At 41.3% G+C, this 19,100-nt stretch overlaps 1 protein-coding gene across 2 annotated transcripts in view; it reads right to left on the bottom strand.

The window, feature by feature from the left end:
* The window catches only part of PLA2G4A (phospholipase A2 group IVA), a 137,834-nt gene that overhangs the window by 104,888 nt on the left and 13,846 nt on the right, over positions 1 to 19,100 (bottom strand). For both annotated transcript variants that reach the window (XM_073356705.1, XM_073356706.1), the window contains exon 2: positions 4,020 to 4,178. In XM_073356705.1, coding sequence (XP_073212806.1) covers positions 4,020 to 4,052 — 33 coding nt within the window. In that variant the 5' untranslated portion in view covers positions 4,053 to 4,178. The remainder of the gene's footprint in view (positions 1 to 4,019; positions 4,179 to 19,100) is intronic.

The following is a 19,100-nucleotide window of genomic DNA, read 5'->3' as shown; positions in this document are numbered from 1 at the left end:
GGTTGTTAAGAAGGAGACCCCGTCCTAATGGCACCCACTATCACCAGATAAAGATACAGATCTTAAGGTGGCTAAAGAAAACTTAGTTTGATAGCATTCTACCCATCAAGAAATCATTTATCAATAGTTGTGGTTATGAAATCCTCATTTCTTTATTGTTTTGTCATTACGGTCCCCACTTCCCATTGTTTAGCTGTATGGTCTCTGTCTGGTTATTTACTTGTTTCTGTCTGTTACATAATTAATTTTGATAGGTATAAATTAATTAACGTGGTGGGGTAGGATTAGTTAGAGAATTTTTGTTACACTATGTTAGGATTGGTTAGAAACATTTTAGTATAATGATTGGTTAAGGTACAGCTAAACAGGGCTCAAATTTCACTATATAAACTGGGGTCCAAAAGGAATTAATTTGGGAACCAACTCCAGGACACAGCCCCAAAGATCAAAGCTGCCAGACCTCAACACTCTGCCAATGACACCGTGCAGAAACTGGAGTCCCCCAGATGGACCTGATCCTGATTGGCCATCAAGATAAGTTCATCTGTCTTATCGGGAGTGGTGAGCACTGTATGTGTAGCGTGTGAATTCTGGTTTTGGTGATTGCTAATAAATAGAGGTTGTGTAGTATATTACTGTGTACGGCTCTTTCACTGGTAAAAGACCCCATAAACCCACAAAGAAGATTAAGCCCTGATTAAGCTCAGGGAAAGGGTGTCTGCTCTGAGTCAACAGGGAAAGGATGTTTGCCCAGAGCCAATGGAGGAGTAGAGCCTGGAGCCCACAGAGGAGTAGAGCCCGGAGCCCATGGAGGGGTAACGTTAGGTGCTTTTCACCTGAAGCCCTAGGAACTGGGTAAGGGTGAGGGTGCCTAAATTAAGAGGGTTACGCCTTGTGCCCTAGGAACTGGGTAAAGGTGGGTGCCCTTGAGTGTGTGAGTAACAGAGACTTTTGTGCGGCTAACACTGTGTACATACAAGTGTAAAATTGTCATGAGTACACTCACAGCCATCTCTTGGCACCTCATTCTCCACACACACACACTCCTATCCCTTTCTTACAACTCTTAGCTTATCCTTTCTGTCTCTTGTTTTAATGTCTTCCTGTCCTCAATAAAAACTCTTTAGTTAACTTACTTTCTCTCTCTTACATATGAGGCAAGTAAGCGACAATTATTCACTATTCCCTTTAAAAAAAAAATGAGTTTGATTACATTGCACTTTACTACCATTATCCTGGGAATCAGAACAGCGCACTCAAGTTTCACTCAAACTGTTCTGTAAAGTGAACTGGTTTTGAGTAAGAATCTTCTGTGCCTGATGAGAAATTCAAAAAGTTTCATATTGTTTTTAAAGGTGCCTGATACCATTCACTCATGGGGATGCTGAGACATATAATTTAATCTGAAGACAAGATGTAACCATGCACAAAACATACATCAAAGCATTCTATTGTATAACAACATTTTTACTTCCTTGGTACCAAATAGGAAATTTAAGCAGATAATTGGGCTAGGGAGGAAAGGGATTGTTTTGTTTAAACAACTTTAATAAAGTATATTTCCTTCTTTCAAAGGGACACTGTAAAAAAATCCACACTCAAGGCTGTATATATTTTACCTATTATTCTTTCAATCAACACCTAAACATCAATATAACTGGAGAAAGTTACAGGGAGAAAAATGACAGGTTTCAGAGTAGCAGCCGTGCTAGTCTGTATCCGCAAAAAGAAAAAGAGGACTTGTGGCACCTTAGAAACTGACAAATTTATTTGAGCGTAAGCTTTCGTGAGCTACAGCTCACTTCATCGGATGCATTCAGTGGAAAATACAGTGGGGAGATTTATATACACACAGAGAACATGAAACAATGAGTGTTACCATACACACTGTAAGGAGAGTGATCAGATAAGGTGAGCTATTACTAGCAGGAGAGTGGGGGGAATCAAGGTGGGCTATTTCCAGCAGTTGACTGGGAGTGGATGGGTCATTACCAAAGTAAAACTATTTCCCCATGTTTATCCCCCCCACCCACCCACCCCCCGCAGTTCCTCAGACGTTCTTGTCAACTGATGGAAATGGCCCACCTTGATTATCACTACAAAAGGTTTCCCCCACCCCCCCCCCCATCCGATGAAGTGAGCTGTAGCTCACAAAAGCTTATGCTCAAATAAATTTGTTAGTCTCTAAGGTACCACAAGTCCTCCTTTTCTTTTTTTAGGGAGGAAAATGATTTCTCTAATTTCTGTGCTTCTAACAGTGCAATGAGTGTCACTGTCTTCCTGTAAACTCAATAACTCAACTCAGTCAATTTCCCCTTCTATTTATGTGGGGCTTTCATGAAAAAGAAAAGGGACAACATTTAAAAACTAGGAAAAGATTACTCCCAAAGTTCAGGATTTTGATTAAACTTTTCTGTGAAATTTCATATTTCAATCAAAAATTCATGAAAATGATGTCTCATTTTAACTCTTATTAACACTTTTATTGACAATGAACTATGCTTCAACAGGAGAGGAGGAGTTTAACTACATTTTGTTTTAAAAACTGCACTTTCCCATTATATTTCTGTCCCATGACAGCAGTCCTACCAAACTTCTCTGAGCAGCTAAATAAAATATAATCTAATGCCCTGATTCAATGAAGTTCTAAAGCATGTGCTTAATTTTAAGCACATGAGTAATCCCACTGACCTCAAGGAGTTACTCAGATACTTTAAATTGGGCACGTTTTGTTTTGTTGCGAATATCTCAAACAGCTGCATCACAGATATTTTAGCTGGTGTAACATTCCATCCAGGAGAGGGAAGCGATACACATACATACTAGCCATCCGATTACAAACAGCGATCTTCAGAGTTGGCAGGCCATTTTAACTCTATTAAATAATGCGGCCTGCCAACCTGAGACTGGCATCATAACAGCCTTCACAAAGCTTCAGCGCGAATAAAACATGTGCTTGACATCCGTTGGCTGCAGACTCATTTAAAGGATGTGACTATAGGGGGAGAAACCACATAGTTGATAAGAGATCATTTCAAGGAAACATGTACTGTATTTTAGAAACTCAGAAGTTCAACATTATGACAAGTATATTAGTAACTACCTCTGAACACACACTGCTTTTCCTGCTGTAATAGGTTTCCCAAACAGAGTTACAAACAATATGTGATTTTACGAACACATCCTGCTAGTTACTGATTCCAGTTGAGATGGGATTTGTGATTCCATTGTTCTATGTGCAAAGTTTTAGTTATTTATAGACTAAGTTTGTTGGTGAAATTGGAGGATTCAGTAATGGCCTTCCCTTGACTTCAGCAGTCTTTGGTTCAGGTTAAATTATTTTCAATTTATCATGCCCGTCAAGATTGCGAGAAAAATCACTTTTAAGAGAAAGTTAAACACATTTGGTGTTGCATCTGTAGAAAATTGGTGAACTCTTCTGTTCTCAATTCTATCTGACAATCAATTCATGAGAATATTAATAGGAGGAAATATAACTATCAAATTATCAAAGCACCATATGACTAAACTGTTTGTGAGTCTTGACTCCAAAAATCATTGAAATTATGATAATTTACAATTAGTGTCTAAGGGTAATATTTGAAAAGTGCCTGTGTGACGTAGGAGCATAAGTTCTATTTTCAAAGGTGAGTTAGGTGCAGAGGCTCCAGCTAGCCACCTGAGCTCAGGTAGCTAGCCCGAGCCTTCACTGGTGTCACGTCCATGATGCTCTATTTAGCATGCTAGTTTAAGCCAAGCTAGTGCTAGTCTGTCTACTCAGGCTGTGAGGCTCACCTCCAGCTGCAGTGTAGACATACCCTTGGGAACTTTTGAAAATTTTACAAAAACATCAATAATATCTATCAAATTTATTTTAAATAAAATTCTCCTAAATCTATTCTTAATTCACCCAAACTTATATTGAGATGATGATACTAACACTATACGGTTATTGATAGTAACTGGTTGCAACAGATGATGCACAATACAACATGCATAGGAAAGTCAAATGTACTTACTGTAATGTGTTGAAATGGATCTATACAGGACATTTTAGGTTCAGATCTTATATGCAGGTATCACAATCAAAGATCTTGTTCTTTACGGATCCAATTTCACAATGGACAGACTTCAACGTGGTTCCAAAGTGGACTGTAATACCACAGCTCCTTTCATCACTGCATAATGAACCATGACCCATGGTTAAAAATAACGTTTTCCTTCTAAAATATACTTTCTAATATAGCAGAGTAACCACCTAGGTTGAAAAGGGTTCCCAAACTTCAGACTTTTAATGAAGACCTGAAGTTTGAGAGAAGCTGAGGATATAAACATTTCAACCCAGTATAACCTTGATTAGCCATGTTTCTCATGTGATTTCACCCACCCTAATGCAAGTGAATGCTTTGCTCAGCTGCAATTATCCAGCATGTCATGTATCAAAGTGTTTCTCATATTCTTGCAGCCTTACAAATTAATGAAACAGTACAGTACAATTAGAAGCATCAGTTATGTACGTTCATATACATATACTAGCTATAAATATTATTTAAGATACAGTTCAATCATTTAGCTAACAGTTTTCTTCATGTTCTCATGCAAATTCTCGGTAGTTACTGTGTGTACATTTGGTTCCTTGTTAGAAGCCAGTTTTTGCCTTAGGCAGGTGCACAGGAGTGCGTGGGAAAAGGACATATGCAGGCCTTTCCTCTGCACAAGGGGAAATGCCAGGGCTGTGTCCTGCATGCACACTAAAAGGTACAAGTTGCCCCAAAAAGGGCAGAGCAAAGTTGGCCATTCAAAGAGATGGTGAAGCATGCATACTCCCCCGGTGGTTCTGAGTGCTCTGTGAAGCATCGTGCCTCCTGGGGAGGCAGGGGCAGAAAAGGCAGGCCGTGGGGCGGAGCTGAAGAGCTAGTTTAGGAGGTAGCCAGCAGGACAATTGGATGCTTGCAGTACAAAGAATTCTGCAACTCTTTGGAGGTAATAAGTGGTTCCCATCAGGCCATTTTAATGTCTCTACCACCACCTTTGCTTTTGGCAAACTTCAGCTCAAATCACACATTCCCACGGTCTTATATAACCACATCTAATAACCAAAAATTAATGGATTACTGCAGCTATTCAGCAGCTACCTTGGCTGGCACAATATTGCTCCTTTCTAGATTTCCATTTTAACTATGAACTAGCAGCACCTGTTTTCATTGCAATTAGTGCAGAGCTCTACTCGAGTCAATAGGACGCCAACTGAGGCCATACAACCCTCCCTCTTCCCTGCACCCCCCCCCCAAAATATTCTTTATACACGAGCACTGAGTCAAACAAAAAGAAGCCACTTGTAATATTAATTTAGGAATTGCCATAGTTAGAGATTGCCAAAAGCCCTGAAGAATAAGAGTTTATTTCCCTTCCAAAACTCTTGGTACATACTTTAATACTTACTGTAAGAATTTTGGACATTTTTGTTGTTTATACAAAAGTTAAATCCCCTCTTTATACTTGTTAAACTCAATAACTTGTTGCAACAAGTTCTGCAATGCATTGTGTGAAAAATTAAGGCCATCTGAATCAGAAAGACAGGGGTTAATGAAATTTCATTCATATTTTTAATGCTGAGGCAGCTCAATCCCTAGGAGAGAGGAAAGAATGATCCCTCTCTATAACTAAGAGGAAATAGCTATTCATACTTGGTTTAATTCTAAGACCCCCAATGCACAAATACATCTTTTCATATCCTTATTTTAATATGGACTAAATTAACTGTAGTAGAAAGATCATTCAAATCATTTTTTCATTCAGGTCAGTCAAATTTGTCACTGTCACACAAATGGGCAGAATTTAACTGAAGTAGCACCCACCTATGTCAGCAACACATGTGGCCCAGTGTTTCTGTCTACAAGTCTGTTTATTTTTCCCTTGGGTCCTACCAAAAAGGAGCAGTAAAACACTCCACTATCTTTTTAAATTAAGCCTCACTAAATTAGTTATTAAGGAAATTTTGAGAATTTCAAAGCTCCTCAGGAAGAGCATAAAATAAAGGATATTCAATAACTGTAAGCAAAAGGAAGTTTAAGAGCTATAAAACAGGGAACTTGCGGCCTCCTGAGACAACAGCCAACAACCCAAGAGTTAACATGGGTCAGCAAAAAAGACTGTACTAAAGTGAGGAAACTGGAACCAGGAAGCTGCTGTAAGTTTGAGACTTAAGAGAAGATTTTCACAGGCACAGGCACCCATCTCCCACTGACTTTCAATGAAAGCCAGGCACCTGTCTTTTATGCCTTTGAAAATCTCTCCATAACAATTCAGTCAAAAGCTTGGTCTACATTTGAAAGTTATACTGGAGTTACTAAGTTGATTCAGGGTGTAATTTTTACCAGTACAGTCATACCAGTACCAACCTTAGTATGGGCAAAGTTGTAATGGTGTAAAGGTATCTTATACTGGTATAGCTCGTCCCATTTGCCTACAGGAAAAGCTATATTAAAGGTGGAGCTGGTAGCACCGTCTATTATTGAGGTTGGCTTACACTTCCCATTCTAAGACCCTGTTTTCAATTATTTATAATTTGGCCAGACTTTAACTGTTCAGGGTGAAATTTTTTGAGCTGAGTGTCTGTCCCAGGCTGACTTGTTTTAAAAAATATCTGCCAAAACTGTTCAGTCATTTCCGAGAACGAGGCTAGGAAACAATATGTAGTTTCGCCCGTGGTCAAAACTTGTGGCAACCTTTCCCTTGAAAAGCTCTAGTGCCCTCAAGCTTTGGAGCAGGAATTTGAAGGTTGGAAGGAAGTCACCTTTATCCCAGGGATGTTCATTTTGCTGTCCCCATGAAAATCCACTCAAATTTGGCTGATATAAGCCTTTGAAAAATTGCTGTTTTCACATGCTCAATACATCCACTCTTCCTCTCTGATGGACCAAAACTTTGTTGTGCTGGAGAGGCTCGTGTGGGCTAAAGACCTACATCATCTGGAACTTTCATACACATGGTAGGGTCCCCTTTGGTAAGCAGGTCTGAGGCAAAGTTCCTGATTAACCACAGTGGATTAATCCTTTGCCCAATTAATCCTTGCCCAATGGTGGATCAGGTGCATATGGAAGACCTTTTAGTACTCTGCAGCTGTGAAGGAGGATGAGGGCTGCAGCAGGAGGGAGACCCCTGTTTGTCTTGAATCTCCTTGCCACTGGGTCAGGGTTTTCCTCCTGTCTGTGCACTGGTTTCCCCACATTAAAAGATTTCACGTGCAGACTTCTGCCAAAGGGCTCACACCAGCACAAAGCCCTGCAGTGATGGACAACTGGCGGTGAAGACAGGAGCAGTGATCTCTGGGAGTTTTTAATCACAAATCTACAAGCAGGCAGCAGCCGCGTGACAGTCATCTTCTGATTGAATGAGACAGAAGTACATTTCAGGAGCAGCGACTGTGACTGAGCAGGCCTTTTCAGGATCCCCTCTGCTCACCCTGAATGGGGAGGGGGATAGAAAAGGTGCTGTAAATACAGGCTGTCTCACACTCTGGCGATTGGATGACCGCATCCAGTGGGATCACTCAACTCTGCGGCCGAAACATGAGATTTAAGACAATGAATTTTGCCACCTGGAATGTCCGCACCCTTATGGACTCTCAGCACAGTGAATGCCCAGAAAGAAGAAAGGGCAAGACTCAACATTGACATTGCAGCTCTTAGTGAGACACGCCGGGCTGATGAGGGCCACTTAAAAGAGAAGGCTACACCTTCTTTTGGAAAGGAAAGCCACCTGAAGAGAAATGCATTCACGGGAGCTTCCCATGTGGATCAACGAGCATCTCATGACTGTGACTCAAGCTCACCAACAACCAATATGCCACAGCCATCAGTGCCTAGACCCCACCACTTAATGATGAGGAAGACAAGGAACAGTTTTATAACACTCTTGATGAAGTCCTCACAGCCACACTTAAGGTAGACAAACTTATCTTCCTGGGAGATTTCAATGGCAGAGTCAGATGGGACTCTCAACTCTGGAGCAGCAAAATAGGCAAAGAAGGGGTGGATAATGTAAACCTCAATGGTATTCTTCTCCTCAGCAAATGTGTGGAGCATGACCTGCTCATCACAAATACCATCTTTAAGCAGAGTAACAAATTTAAGACCACCTGGAAACATCCTCTGTCCAAACACTGGTACCTAGAATCATAGAATATCAGGGTTGGAAAGGACCTCAGGAGGTCATCTAGTCCAACCCCCTGCTCAAGGCAGGACCAATCCCCAATTTTTGCCCCAGATCCCTAAATGGGCCCCTCAAGGATTGAACTCACAGCCCTGGGTTTAAGCAGACCAATGCTCAAATCACTGAGCTATCCCTCCCCCCATACCTCCTTGACTATGTTACAGACAAAGCTCGAGATTACACCGATGTCCATATAACTCAAGCCATGAGAGGTATAGATCACTGTTGGACAGACCATCGATTAGTAAGATCAGTCATGTATCTGCAGTTTATGCCACCACATCGCAAACACCCAAAGACTAAGAGAAATCAGTATAACACCAAAGCACTTCAGGACCAAGCCAGCTGCGAGATGTTCCAGCAATACCTGTCTGAGAAACTCTCTGACTTGCTTGTTAATATCACTGATATTCAAGAGCACTGGGATCAACTTAAAAATACCATTCGCAGTGCATGTGCTGAAAATATAGGATATTCCACCTGACTTTAAGAATAACAACATTGTTACAATATTCAAGAAAGGGGACAAATCTTTGTGCAGGAACTACAGAGGTATTGCCCTCCTCTCATTGCAGGGAAGATCCTTGCCCAGATCCTACTAAACCGCTTTCTCCCCCTTGCAGATGAACTCCTCCTTGAATCACAGTGTCGCTTCAGGCCATCCCAAGGCACAACTGACATGATCTTTGTGGCATGACAGATTCAGGAGAAGTGCAGAGAGCAACACCAGGAACTGTTCATGGCATTCATCAATCTAATCAAGGCATTTGACTATCAATCATAATGCCCTATGGGAGATGCTGTGTAGGTTTGGCTGTCCACAGAAATTCATTTCCATCACCAGATTAATCCATGATGGGATGACTGCCATCATTCTGCGCAACAGCTCAGAGACCGAACCATTCATCATTCGCACTAGTGTCAAGCAGGGCTGTGTTACTGCTCGAACACTCTTCTCCATTTACCGTGCTGTGATCCTGATTCTCATCTGTGACTGCCTCCCTGATGGAATCGTGATTGAGTATCATATGGACGGTGAACTCCTCAATCAAATGTCTCCAAACAAAATCTAAGATCACAAGAATTGGAATTCAGATGACTGCATCATTCTTGCACCCTCAGAGGCCAACCTGCAAAGTATCCTACATCTTTTTGCAGATGCCTATCGCAGCCTTGGTCTGTCTCTTAACATCGGGAAAACCAAGGTACTCTACCAGCCCTCACCTGCACAAACTACAGTTTGTATTCCACAAATAATCAGTGGAGAACCCCTGGAAAATGTGGACCATTTTCCATAACATGGCAGCCACCTCTCCCAAACAGGCAGCATTGACACAGAAATTGAATACAGGATCTGCTATGCCAGCACACTCTTTGGAAGACTACTCAAACAAGTCTTCAACGGTAGGGATCTGCAAATAAGTATCAAGATCTTGGTTTACAAGGCAGTTGTCATCCCCCACCCTTCCCTATGGGTGTGAGACCTAGGTAACCTATAGATGACATCTCAAGCGGCTAGAGTGGTTCCAACAGCACTGCCTCAGGAGGATTCTCAGGATCTGCTGGGAAGACTGACGCACTAACATCAGCTTCTCGCTGCAGCCAATATCAGCAGTATAGAAATGCAGGTCATGAAACACCAACTCTGCTAGGGTGGCCACTGTGTACGTATGCCTGACATTCACCTCCCAACGCAAATACTCTTCTCTCAGTTAAGTCAGGGGAGAAGAGCTCACGGAGGGCAGTGGAAGCACTTCAAAGACATACTGAAATTACACCTTAAAAAGGGAGGCATCAACCCAACACACTGGGAGGACTCAGCACAGAACAGAACACAGTGGTGCGACACCATACACCAGGCCACAGCTCACTTTGAGGAGAACAGATGTGCTCATGAGACAGAGAAGCAACACAGGAGGGAAAAAAGGGCACAACAGTCCAGCCAACAACTATGTCTCCAAGATTACACCTGTCACTTCTGTTGGAAAATCTGTAGGGCACAAATTGGGCTCCTCAGCCACTTAAAAACCCACCAACGAACCTCCTTGGCAGACATCATCCTCACATCGAGGGATAGCTGAAGACATTCACTCTCACTAAGACCTCACTAAGATGCTTTATACAGACTACACAGAGAGAGAGAGAGAGACCGTTAAAAATAAATTAAGGTTGCAAAGTTGAGCATTCAAAAGTTAAGAAATGCCAGAATTAAGGTTTCCTGTGCAGCCTTAATTTAGCATTGCTGTGATTATGCATTATGATTCAGACTTTAATTACATGATCACATACTATTTTTCCCCACAAGATTCCTGCCTCAGTGCACAGCACTGACTCAAAATTTCAGACAACCTCTGTTTTTGAGACTGCTGCCAAAAGAAACAGTAGATGGAATACAACCATGATCTAAAGTTGTTACTACAGCACAGTCTACTTTAGAGAAAAGTAATTTTAAGCTCAACCTAAACTGAATCTGTGAATTCCTGTATTTGAATGATCATTCAATTTCAATTATATTCATCTGTGTGACACAGTACATGAAGGGATATGTGCTTAGATTTGAAATTAAATTAATTAAGTTTAGCAAACTGATTAATCTTAGAATCATAGGACTGGAAGGGACCTTGAGAGGTCATCTAATCCAGTCTTCCGCTCTCCTGGCAGGATCAAGTATTATCTAAGACCATCCCTGACAGGTGTTTGTCTAACCTGCTCTTAAAAATCTCCAATGATGGAAATTCCACAACTTCCCTAGGCAATTTATTCTAGTGCTTAATCACCCTGACAGTTAGGAAGTTTTTCCTAATGGCCAACCTAAACCTCCCTTGCTGCAATTTAAGCCCGTTGCTTCTTGTCCTACCCTCAGAGGTTAAGAACAATTTTTCTTCCTCCTCCTTGAAACAACCTTTTATGTACTTGAAAACTGTTATTATGTTCCCTCTCAGTCTTCTCTTTTCCAGACTAAACAAACCCAAATTTTTCAATTTTCTCTCATAGGTAATGTTTTCTAGACCTTTAATCGTTTTTGTTGCTCTTCTCTGGACTTTCTCCAATTTGTCCACATCTTTCCTGAAATGTGGCACCCAGAACTGGACGCAATACTTCAGTTGAGGCCTAATCAGCACAGAGTAGAGTGGAAGAATTACTTCTCATGTCTTGCTTAAAACACTCCTGCTAACACATCCCAGAATGATGTTCTCTTTTTTCGCAATAGTGCTACATTGCTCACTCATATTTAGCTTGTGGTCCACTATGACCCCCCAGTCCCATTCCGCAGTACTCCTTCCTAGGCAGTCATTTCCCATTTTGTATGTGTGCAACAGGTGGCTCCTTCCTAAGTGGAGTACTTTGCATTAGTCCTTACTGAATTTCATCTAGTGTTCAATTCTTTGCTATTTTATTGGTATTAATAAACTAGATCCTATTTTATTAGTCACATTGAATATTGTCTTGAAGGATCATAGGTTAGTTTGATAATTTTGATAACAGAAAAACAGTCTTCTGATCAATTATTTATTTAACACTATAGTCATTTGCATATCAAATATACTGTTGCCAAGTCATGCACCTCTTAACATTAGGTTCCCAATTCAAATTCAGCTGAGGTCAGCGGAAGGTAAAAATTTGTCATCTGATGACTGTTTGGGGATTTATGTGAAATGCGTTTTGTGGACTCAGTCCAGTTCACAGGGTCCACATAACAAATGACACTATAATTGCATCTAGTTGCCAATGCCCACCCTATATAAAAAGTGAGGACTTCAAGCTCAATCACTAAGTCCAGCTTCTTTCATGACGTCCAAGGACATCATGCTACCCTTATTCATGTTGAGCTGTAGCTTACTCTGCAGTTAGCCCCACTGACAAAAATGATCTCAGAAAACAAATAAGGTACAATTCGGTGTGAGTGTAGCTGGCAGAATCCAGTCTTAAGTTTATAAGAAAACTGCAAAAGAAAAAGAGGACTGATTATCCCAGGTCTGTGCCAACTTGTTTTTGTTTAAAGACATCAAGGTCTGGGAAGAGAAAACACTTGAAAATTGAAAGAAAATGAATAAATGTGACACAGGCATCTATGAAAAACACGTCCAAGATAATAACAGGAAAGATACAGAGTAGGTTTGATCTTGACTCAGGCTTCTGGTGTGAATGTCATCAAAAGGGTTGTATCTACTTTTATCAGATCAGATTGCAGGATTTTATTTTCCTCACAGCATATTAATGTGATTGTATAATGAATAATTTGTTTCAGAGTGAATTTTCTAAGAGTTCAGGGGAAAACATGGAAGTGTTATATCTTAATTTAGTTCTTTGGAGCAGGGACTGTGTGTATGCACTGCACCTAGCACAATGGGACTCTGAACTCAAATGGCAACTCTAAGCCTTATTAATATATATTGTTTTCTCCTTTGTTCTTTCCATCACAAAGAGTGATACCTTGCTGACAAAGGAGGAGGAGTGGGAAGGATGAGCTGGGAATGGTAGAGGAGAAGCCCGATGTGCCCCATTTCTTGGAAGATGACTTAGGTGGACTATGTGAGAGAAAATGATGCAGCGAGAGTAGCTGCAGAGGAAGTTCTGTGGTCGGGGAGGCAGGCGTCAGAGTGCCACAGGCTGGCAATAGTGAGAGATAAAATCATGGATGCCAGTGATATTTTTGGGAGATGAAGCAGGCAAAGGGAAGAGGAGAAAAAAGGGCAGGTCTGAGGTTTGAAAGGGAGGTTTTAATTGGGGCAGAGCTAGTGATGAGGACAGGGGCTGGGGCTAAGAATGAAAGGATGGCCGGGGTTGGGGCAGATGTCAATGGTATATAAAAGCCATGTGTGTAGGGGGAGGTAATCAGACCAGTGATCTGTAGACAGCTCTCTGGTACCTTTTATGAAAACCTACTTTACAGTACCCTCCCATGAAACAGTAGACAATACTTGATGAGTCAGAGGAATTCAATAATCACATAAAATACCTAATCAGTTGCACAGTGCTGAATATGGAGGGAAAATATTTCTACCCAGCCTCTGCAAGGAATTAATTTATACCCTGAAGCATGAGGTTAAAGTTACCCATAGGTTTGTCTGCATAACTACAAGGATTTTTTTATTCCTCACATAAGTTGCCAGTACATTTTTCAGACAAGTATTGTGTTTGTCCTGGTGACTGGGCCTCATAAGTACAGGCTTGAAATAAGTTACTTGGCACAGCTCTTCATGTTTTAGCTTATAATTCCAGTGCTTATGCAAAGAGTTTTAGTAAAAGGAAATGTTCCTCATACAGGGGCATGACATTACAAAGGTCCTGTGAAGGCCTGTGACAAAAGCACATCATTATACATAATTATGCTGCATGCCAAATTTTGGGGAAGTTAGACAAATGAATTGCAATAATCGTTGATATATTATTATTGCACTAAGTATTTACATATAATGTAAAGAATACATTCAGAGACCCATGATGCCAACAGAACGAGTAGGTGTTTCCATGGAAGGAAGATTTCATAGAGTTCTTACATACAAGTAACATTTTTTTCAGTATTGTATTTTTTACATTTATTCAACTTCTAAATCAACAGAAATAACAAAACTAGCTCCAAGGCAAAATATTCAAATGAAAGATTCCAAGAGTATTTAAAAGTGGAGAAGATCATTGTCTAACTACAATGGAATCTGGACCAGTGGAATGATATTTAGCTGCCAGAGATTCTAAAAACATCTAAGGGGAAACCCAAACAAAAGTAGTCTCCTCAGTGTACTGTGGGACTCCCTGAAGGCTTACATGAGATACACAATCATTTATTTTTGTCATCAATAAAAGCCCCCCCAAAAAATCAAAAAGAAGAACTTGAAAAACCTAAAACTGAGTCAATGGAAAAAAGGAAGCATTTGGGGATCGCCCCAGCAATGACAATCATAGCACAACAATCATTATCCACATTTTTACTAGATAATTTTATTTCAAGCAAAGAGTGAGATAGGCTTGCAGGATAAGTATCTTTGCAGTACAAGTGGAATAGAGGTAAGAAAAATGGTGAACCAGTTGTGTTAGCTGGAAGCCCAATCAGTAATTCCAGCAATAAAAACAGCCTCTTTTAAAAAAAAAAACTAATTAATTTGATGAGGACACAGCAGCAAAATGAGGATAGGCACTAGCATGGAATTAGGGGGCAGGCTACAACTTATTAAACATTAACACGGGGAGGGCTACTCGCCCATCACCTATACTTCCCTACATTGGGCATTTAATTAGTTCCACTGCAGGGTTACAGGGTTACCATATAACCCATAACTGGCACCAAGGTTACAGGGCTCCTTTCATATACCCCATAATGCGGGTTAGGTGTTCCTCAGTTTATTACTCAGGACTCAGCTCTCTCTGAGCCCTAGCACCGTCCTACTCCCCCATGAGGAAGACAGAGGGTGCACAGATTGGGCTCAGCTCACTAGGGCCACATGGTCTGACCTCAGCCTGTAAAAGCCACAAGATCTCACTCTTTCACATGAGCCCAAGGCCCATCACCAAAATCCAAGGCCTATTACCTCTGGGAACTGTTCATTCTATTGTCTCAACTGCACTGAACACCGGCCACAAGTTGCAGTGAATAAACACCCTCACCCCAGTACCTCAGTTACGTACTAAGCATGTTCCTACTCAACCCACTGTGGCTTGATGGTGCTGCAAGGATAGCAAAAAACTCCATGGTCCTCTGCCAGTTGGCCTGGGGGAGAAAAATTACTTCCTGACCCTCTAAACAGGTAATCGGGTAGATCAGCTGCATCTGTCAGACCACAGTCCCATTCCTAGTTTGGGTGAGTAGGGTGGGCTGCTGAAACGGAGCTGATAGAGCTTCCAGAAGGCCCCAGCACAGGGGCTAAATCCTGGGAGCTGGGGAATGCTGGCCAGTCAGCATCCTTCTCCCGCAGTGGGCCAGTGGGTGCCAAAGACTCCCAGCGGGAAGAGCTACCTACTGTCCCTTGGGAACTGTCTCCCTCCATTGCTACTGTGACTGTCCCCCTTTCACTTCTGGGCCCCTCAAGTTCCCCTCCCCACATTGTTGTGAGTGGGTGGCATTTGTGGGGTTTTCATTTTGGGGAGCTCAACTTGGACAGAGAACTCACAATCCCATTTTAAGTCCCAGGATGCTGCAGACACACAGCCCCTCTCAAAACTGAGCCCTAAGTGTCTCAGACTAGGCACTCCAAAATGAAGGCACTTAAAGCCAATGGGTCATTTTGAAAATTTTGACTGCAGTGACAAATACCAAAACAATACATGAAATATATGCAAGATTATGAAACAATATATAGCCCTAGGTGCCCCATCTGAACAAGTGGGATACATTTGTTTGGGGAGTGGGGTTGCATATCCCTTTAAAAAATGTTAATGGAAAACACACAACAAGAGTTTGCTCCTGTTGTCTTTGGCCAGATATTCTACTTCAGGTACTGTGTGCTGGCGGATGCCCTCTTCCCAGCAAGGGGATGCATTTCAGAGAGACTGCATATAACCACGAAAGCTACTTACTAGGAAATGCTCTGCTATGGTTATTACAGGGCAGGAGACTGAAATCTCCAGGCAACTCATTTAAAAAGCCTTAGAAATAATTTGTAGCACTTTATAGGATGGTCTGGCTAGAGTGATGAACTTGGACTCAGGACATCTAGCTTTAGTTCCTGGGTCTGTCACAGATTTCCTGTGTGACCACAGGCAAGTCACTCAAGCTCTCTGTACCTCAGTTCCCCATCTGTAAAATGGAGGAATACTTACTGTCTCCCACCCTCTCTCTTGTCTATTTAGGTTATAAGCTCTTTGGGGCAGTGACTGTCTCTCACTATATGTCTGAATAGTATCTAGTGCAATGGGCTTCATTCTCAAGTGCAGTCTTTCAGCACTACTGTAAACAATAAATAATAAGTGCTATTTAAATGTTAAGGATTAATATTCGTGGGTTCCGTACAATTAAAACTTGATGAGTCATGCTCAAGACTTACCACCCATTTAAACCAAACACTCAAATATTTCAGTTAAACACCTTCGATTCAATGAATTAGGCTCTAGAACAAGTTACGGAAACTCTAGAGCTTTCCAGATTTGTGGGCACATCTAAGGATGCATCAAAGCATCCTATAGCACGCGTTCTGCCACGTTTTCACCACAGCCAGGTTGGACTAAGAACTGTGGTCACAGGGTTTGTCATCTTTCACTCAGAACTTTAGCTGAACGTGACTCTGTATTGGCATGACTATTGTTGTGGTTTGGGTTTATTTGATCTTTTAGACACAAATTGGTGATAAAGGGTGTATCTATGCTACTTCCTTTGGCCTTCATTTTAATAACATGAAATCATGACAAATTCTTTTGAGATGTGTGTGTGTGTGAAAGTAAATCCTCAAAGTAATTCATTACAACTTTCTAGTAAAGTAGGTGTTCATTAAAGTATTGCTGAAATGTTTAGCATCCTATTTAAACAAAACTAATAAAGTATCATTGCAATATTTTATAAAATACATCTAATTCATGGCAAGAGGTTAAATAATGCACATTTGATTATTTTCCCTATAATATTTATTAAAAAATAGATTTTTGGGGCCAGGATGGAAAATGGTGCATTTAATGCTTAGGAAAGATTTCTCATTCATAGACCAAGACACACAAGCATTCTATTTATACACAGAAATTTCTCTACCTTGCACCATCAGTGTGCTGATAGATATGCAAACTCTAGACACAAAAAGATAGTTCCTTTTCCATATTCATTTAATCTTTGGCTTCTCTGTTCAGTTGGTTCTGTGTGGGGGGGCAGAGGAAGTTGTGTGACACTGGCAGACCAGGAGCCAGCTTATGCCAAGGCACCTAGCCCTCACTGAACACTAACAAATGAATAGTTGGAAACCAGTCTGACTCATCTGTGTTAGCATTATTAAAATAGACTTGAAGATACAATTGACCTGGGGTAGGTGACTGGTCCTTTTGGACTGGGAATAACCTGAATATAGTTATGATTTTTGCTGTAAGGAAGCATCTATCACAAAGGCAAGACTGCGGGGTGCAAGATAGACCAGAGTGTCCAAGGCAACTGTCTGTGTCTCCGTGCTAAGGGTGTTATAGTGCTTGAGGAGTTCACATTTGATACTTGGTTTGTGAAATATAATTATAGAACACACAGTCATTTGGGGTTTGTGTCCTGGTTTGTAATAGTTTGCCTTGAGACTGGCACCCATATTCATGAGCCATTCCAGACAGCTTGACAATGGACACCTATCTAGTGAGGTCTAAGGTCCTGATCCTGCACTCTACCCAGATGGGCACAAACGTCCACTTGCATGGAACTCAACCTCATTTCACACAGGCCAAACGACCAGCTGAGCAGCAGAGGAGAACTTTCAATCCAAAATGTGAACCTTTACAAAACTGATTTTTGGGCTATTTAACTGTTCTGGAAGCCCAGGATCACATCAGTATAGTATAGAATATATTAATCAGTTTTGATATTCTGTATCTGTTCAATTTAAATAAGAAGTAAAGGAGACTCTGCTGTGCTTGACAGACAGAAAGCCAAATCTGAAAGCTCCCATCTCCCCCAAAATCTTCTCTCCTTGTCAGCAGGGCAAAGCAGCACTGTCCTCCTGTGTGCTACTGAGGCAGGTGTGGAGGTGTTCAACATAATAACATGTGACTGCTTTCCAGCTGCTACAAGGGTGTATTTCTGCTCCTCTATGCCTCCCACAACCTCTACTTCTGAGTCCTCTACCCAGTGAATAGTTCCAGTGACTGAATCTGTTGTTGCTCAAAGCTTCTCCAGCCAGTGGCATTTAAATTAATTTTCTCTGTTTTGCGGCTGCCCTTAGAATTCTGAACAACAGCAGTGAAAACTCTGAGCTGCAACAAAGGCACTAGTGTGGTCTCTCTTCAGATTTAGGAAAACAGCACTGCATCAGTTTACACTTTCATTCATGTTTGAAAGATTATCTTCACAGCCAGAAATTAGCAACAGTCAGAACCTCAGGGGTGTAAATCAGCATAGCTCCACTGACTGACACTGATTTACAGCTGCTGAGAATCTGGCCCTCTTCCCCTTCTTCCCTGCCCCCCTTTAAAATCTGGATTTGACAGCACTTGATTGTATTCACCAGGAATGATTTCTACTCATCCTGAGTGAGAGGATTTTTCAAGCCCTATTTTGACCAGATACAATGAATATCAAGAGACCTTGTACATGAGAAGAGACCCAAACTACATCACAGGTAACAACAAAAGACATCAATATCTTAAGGCAGCCCTAACTGACCTTTAGGAATGCAACAGAACCAGTCTGACTCGATCACCAGCCACAGTTGATGACTCATAGCATCAACTAATAATCATGTAGGGTCAGTAAAAAAAACCCAAATCTCTCACACTATCCTAGGGACAGCATTTCACAATTAGGGAGTTTATGGGATTTCTGTGCTGTCTTCTGACTCATCCAGCGCTGGTCACTGTCAGAGACTGGTCAGCAGATTAGACAAACACTGGGCCATTCTTTTCCATAATTTCCTATGTTCCCAATCTAACTGTTCCTTAGGACATCAATGGCTTAGCTAGTAGTCAATTGAAACTAGCTTTTTGCGTAGTTTTTCAACTCAGCCTTGAAAAAGAAATGGGAAATGAAATTACGTTAATTAGAACTGAATGGCAGTCAATATTTTGCTTCTCTGTGGCCTTCTCTCATCCCACATTCATATAGCATCATCATTTGTTGTAAGTGGACCTATGTGAAAGTTCCAATTTTCAGTAGAGGAGGGATCAAGATGCAAAATTCAGGCATGGTTTACACCTGTTTCTAATTTCCACTTTCCATTCACTTATTAAAATTCTTTTTACTGCCAACAAAACCCCTTGTCTTTTCCACTCCCCTC

Source organism: Lepidochelys kempii, chromosome 8 (genome assembly GCF_965140265.1).
Source record: "Lepidochelys kempii isolate rLepKem1 chromosome 8, rLepKem1.hap2, whole genome shotgun sequence".
Taxonomy (NCBI): Eukaryota; Metazoa; Chordata; order Testudines; family Cheloniidae; genus Lepidochelys; species Lepidochelys kempii.
Note: the sequence above shows the minus strand (reverse complement) of the source record. Positions and strands in the feature narration are given on the sequence as shown.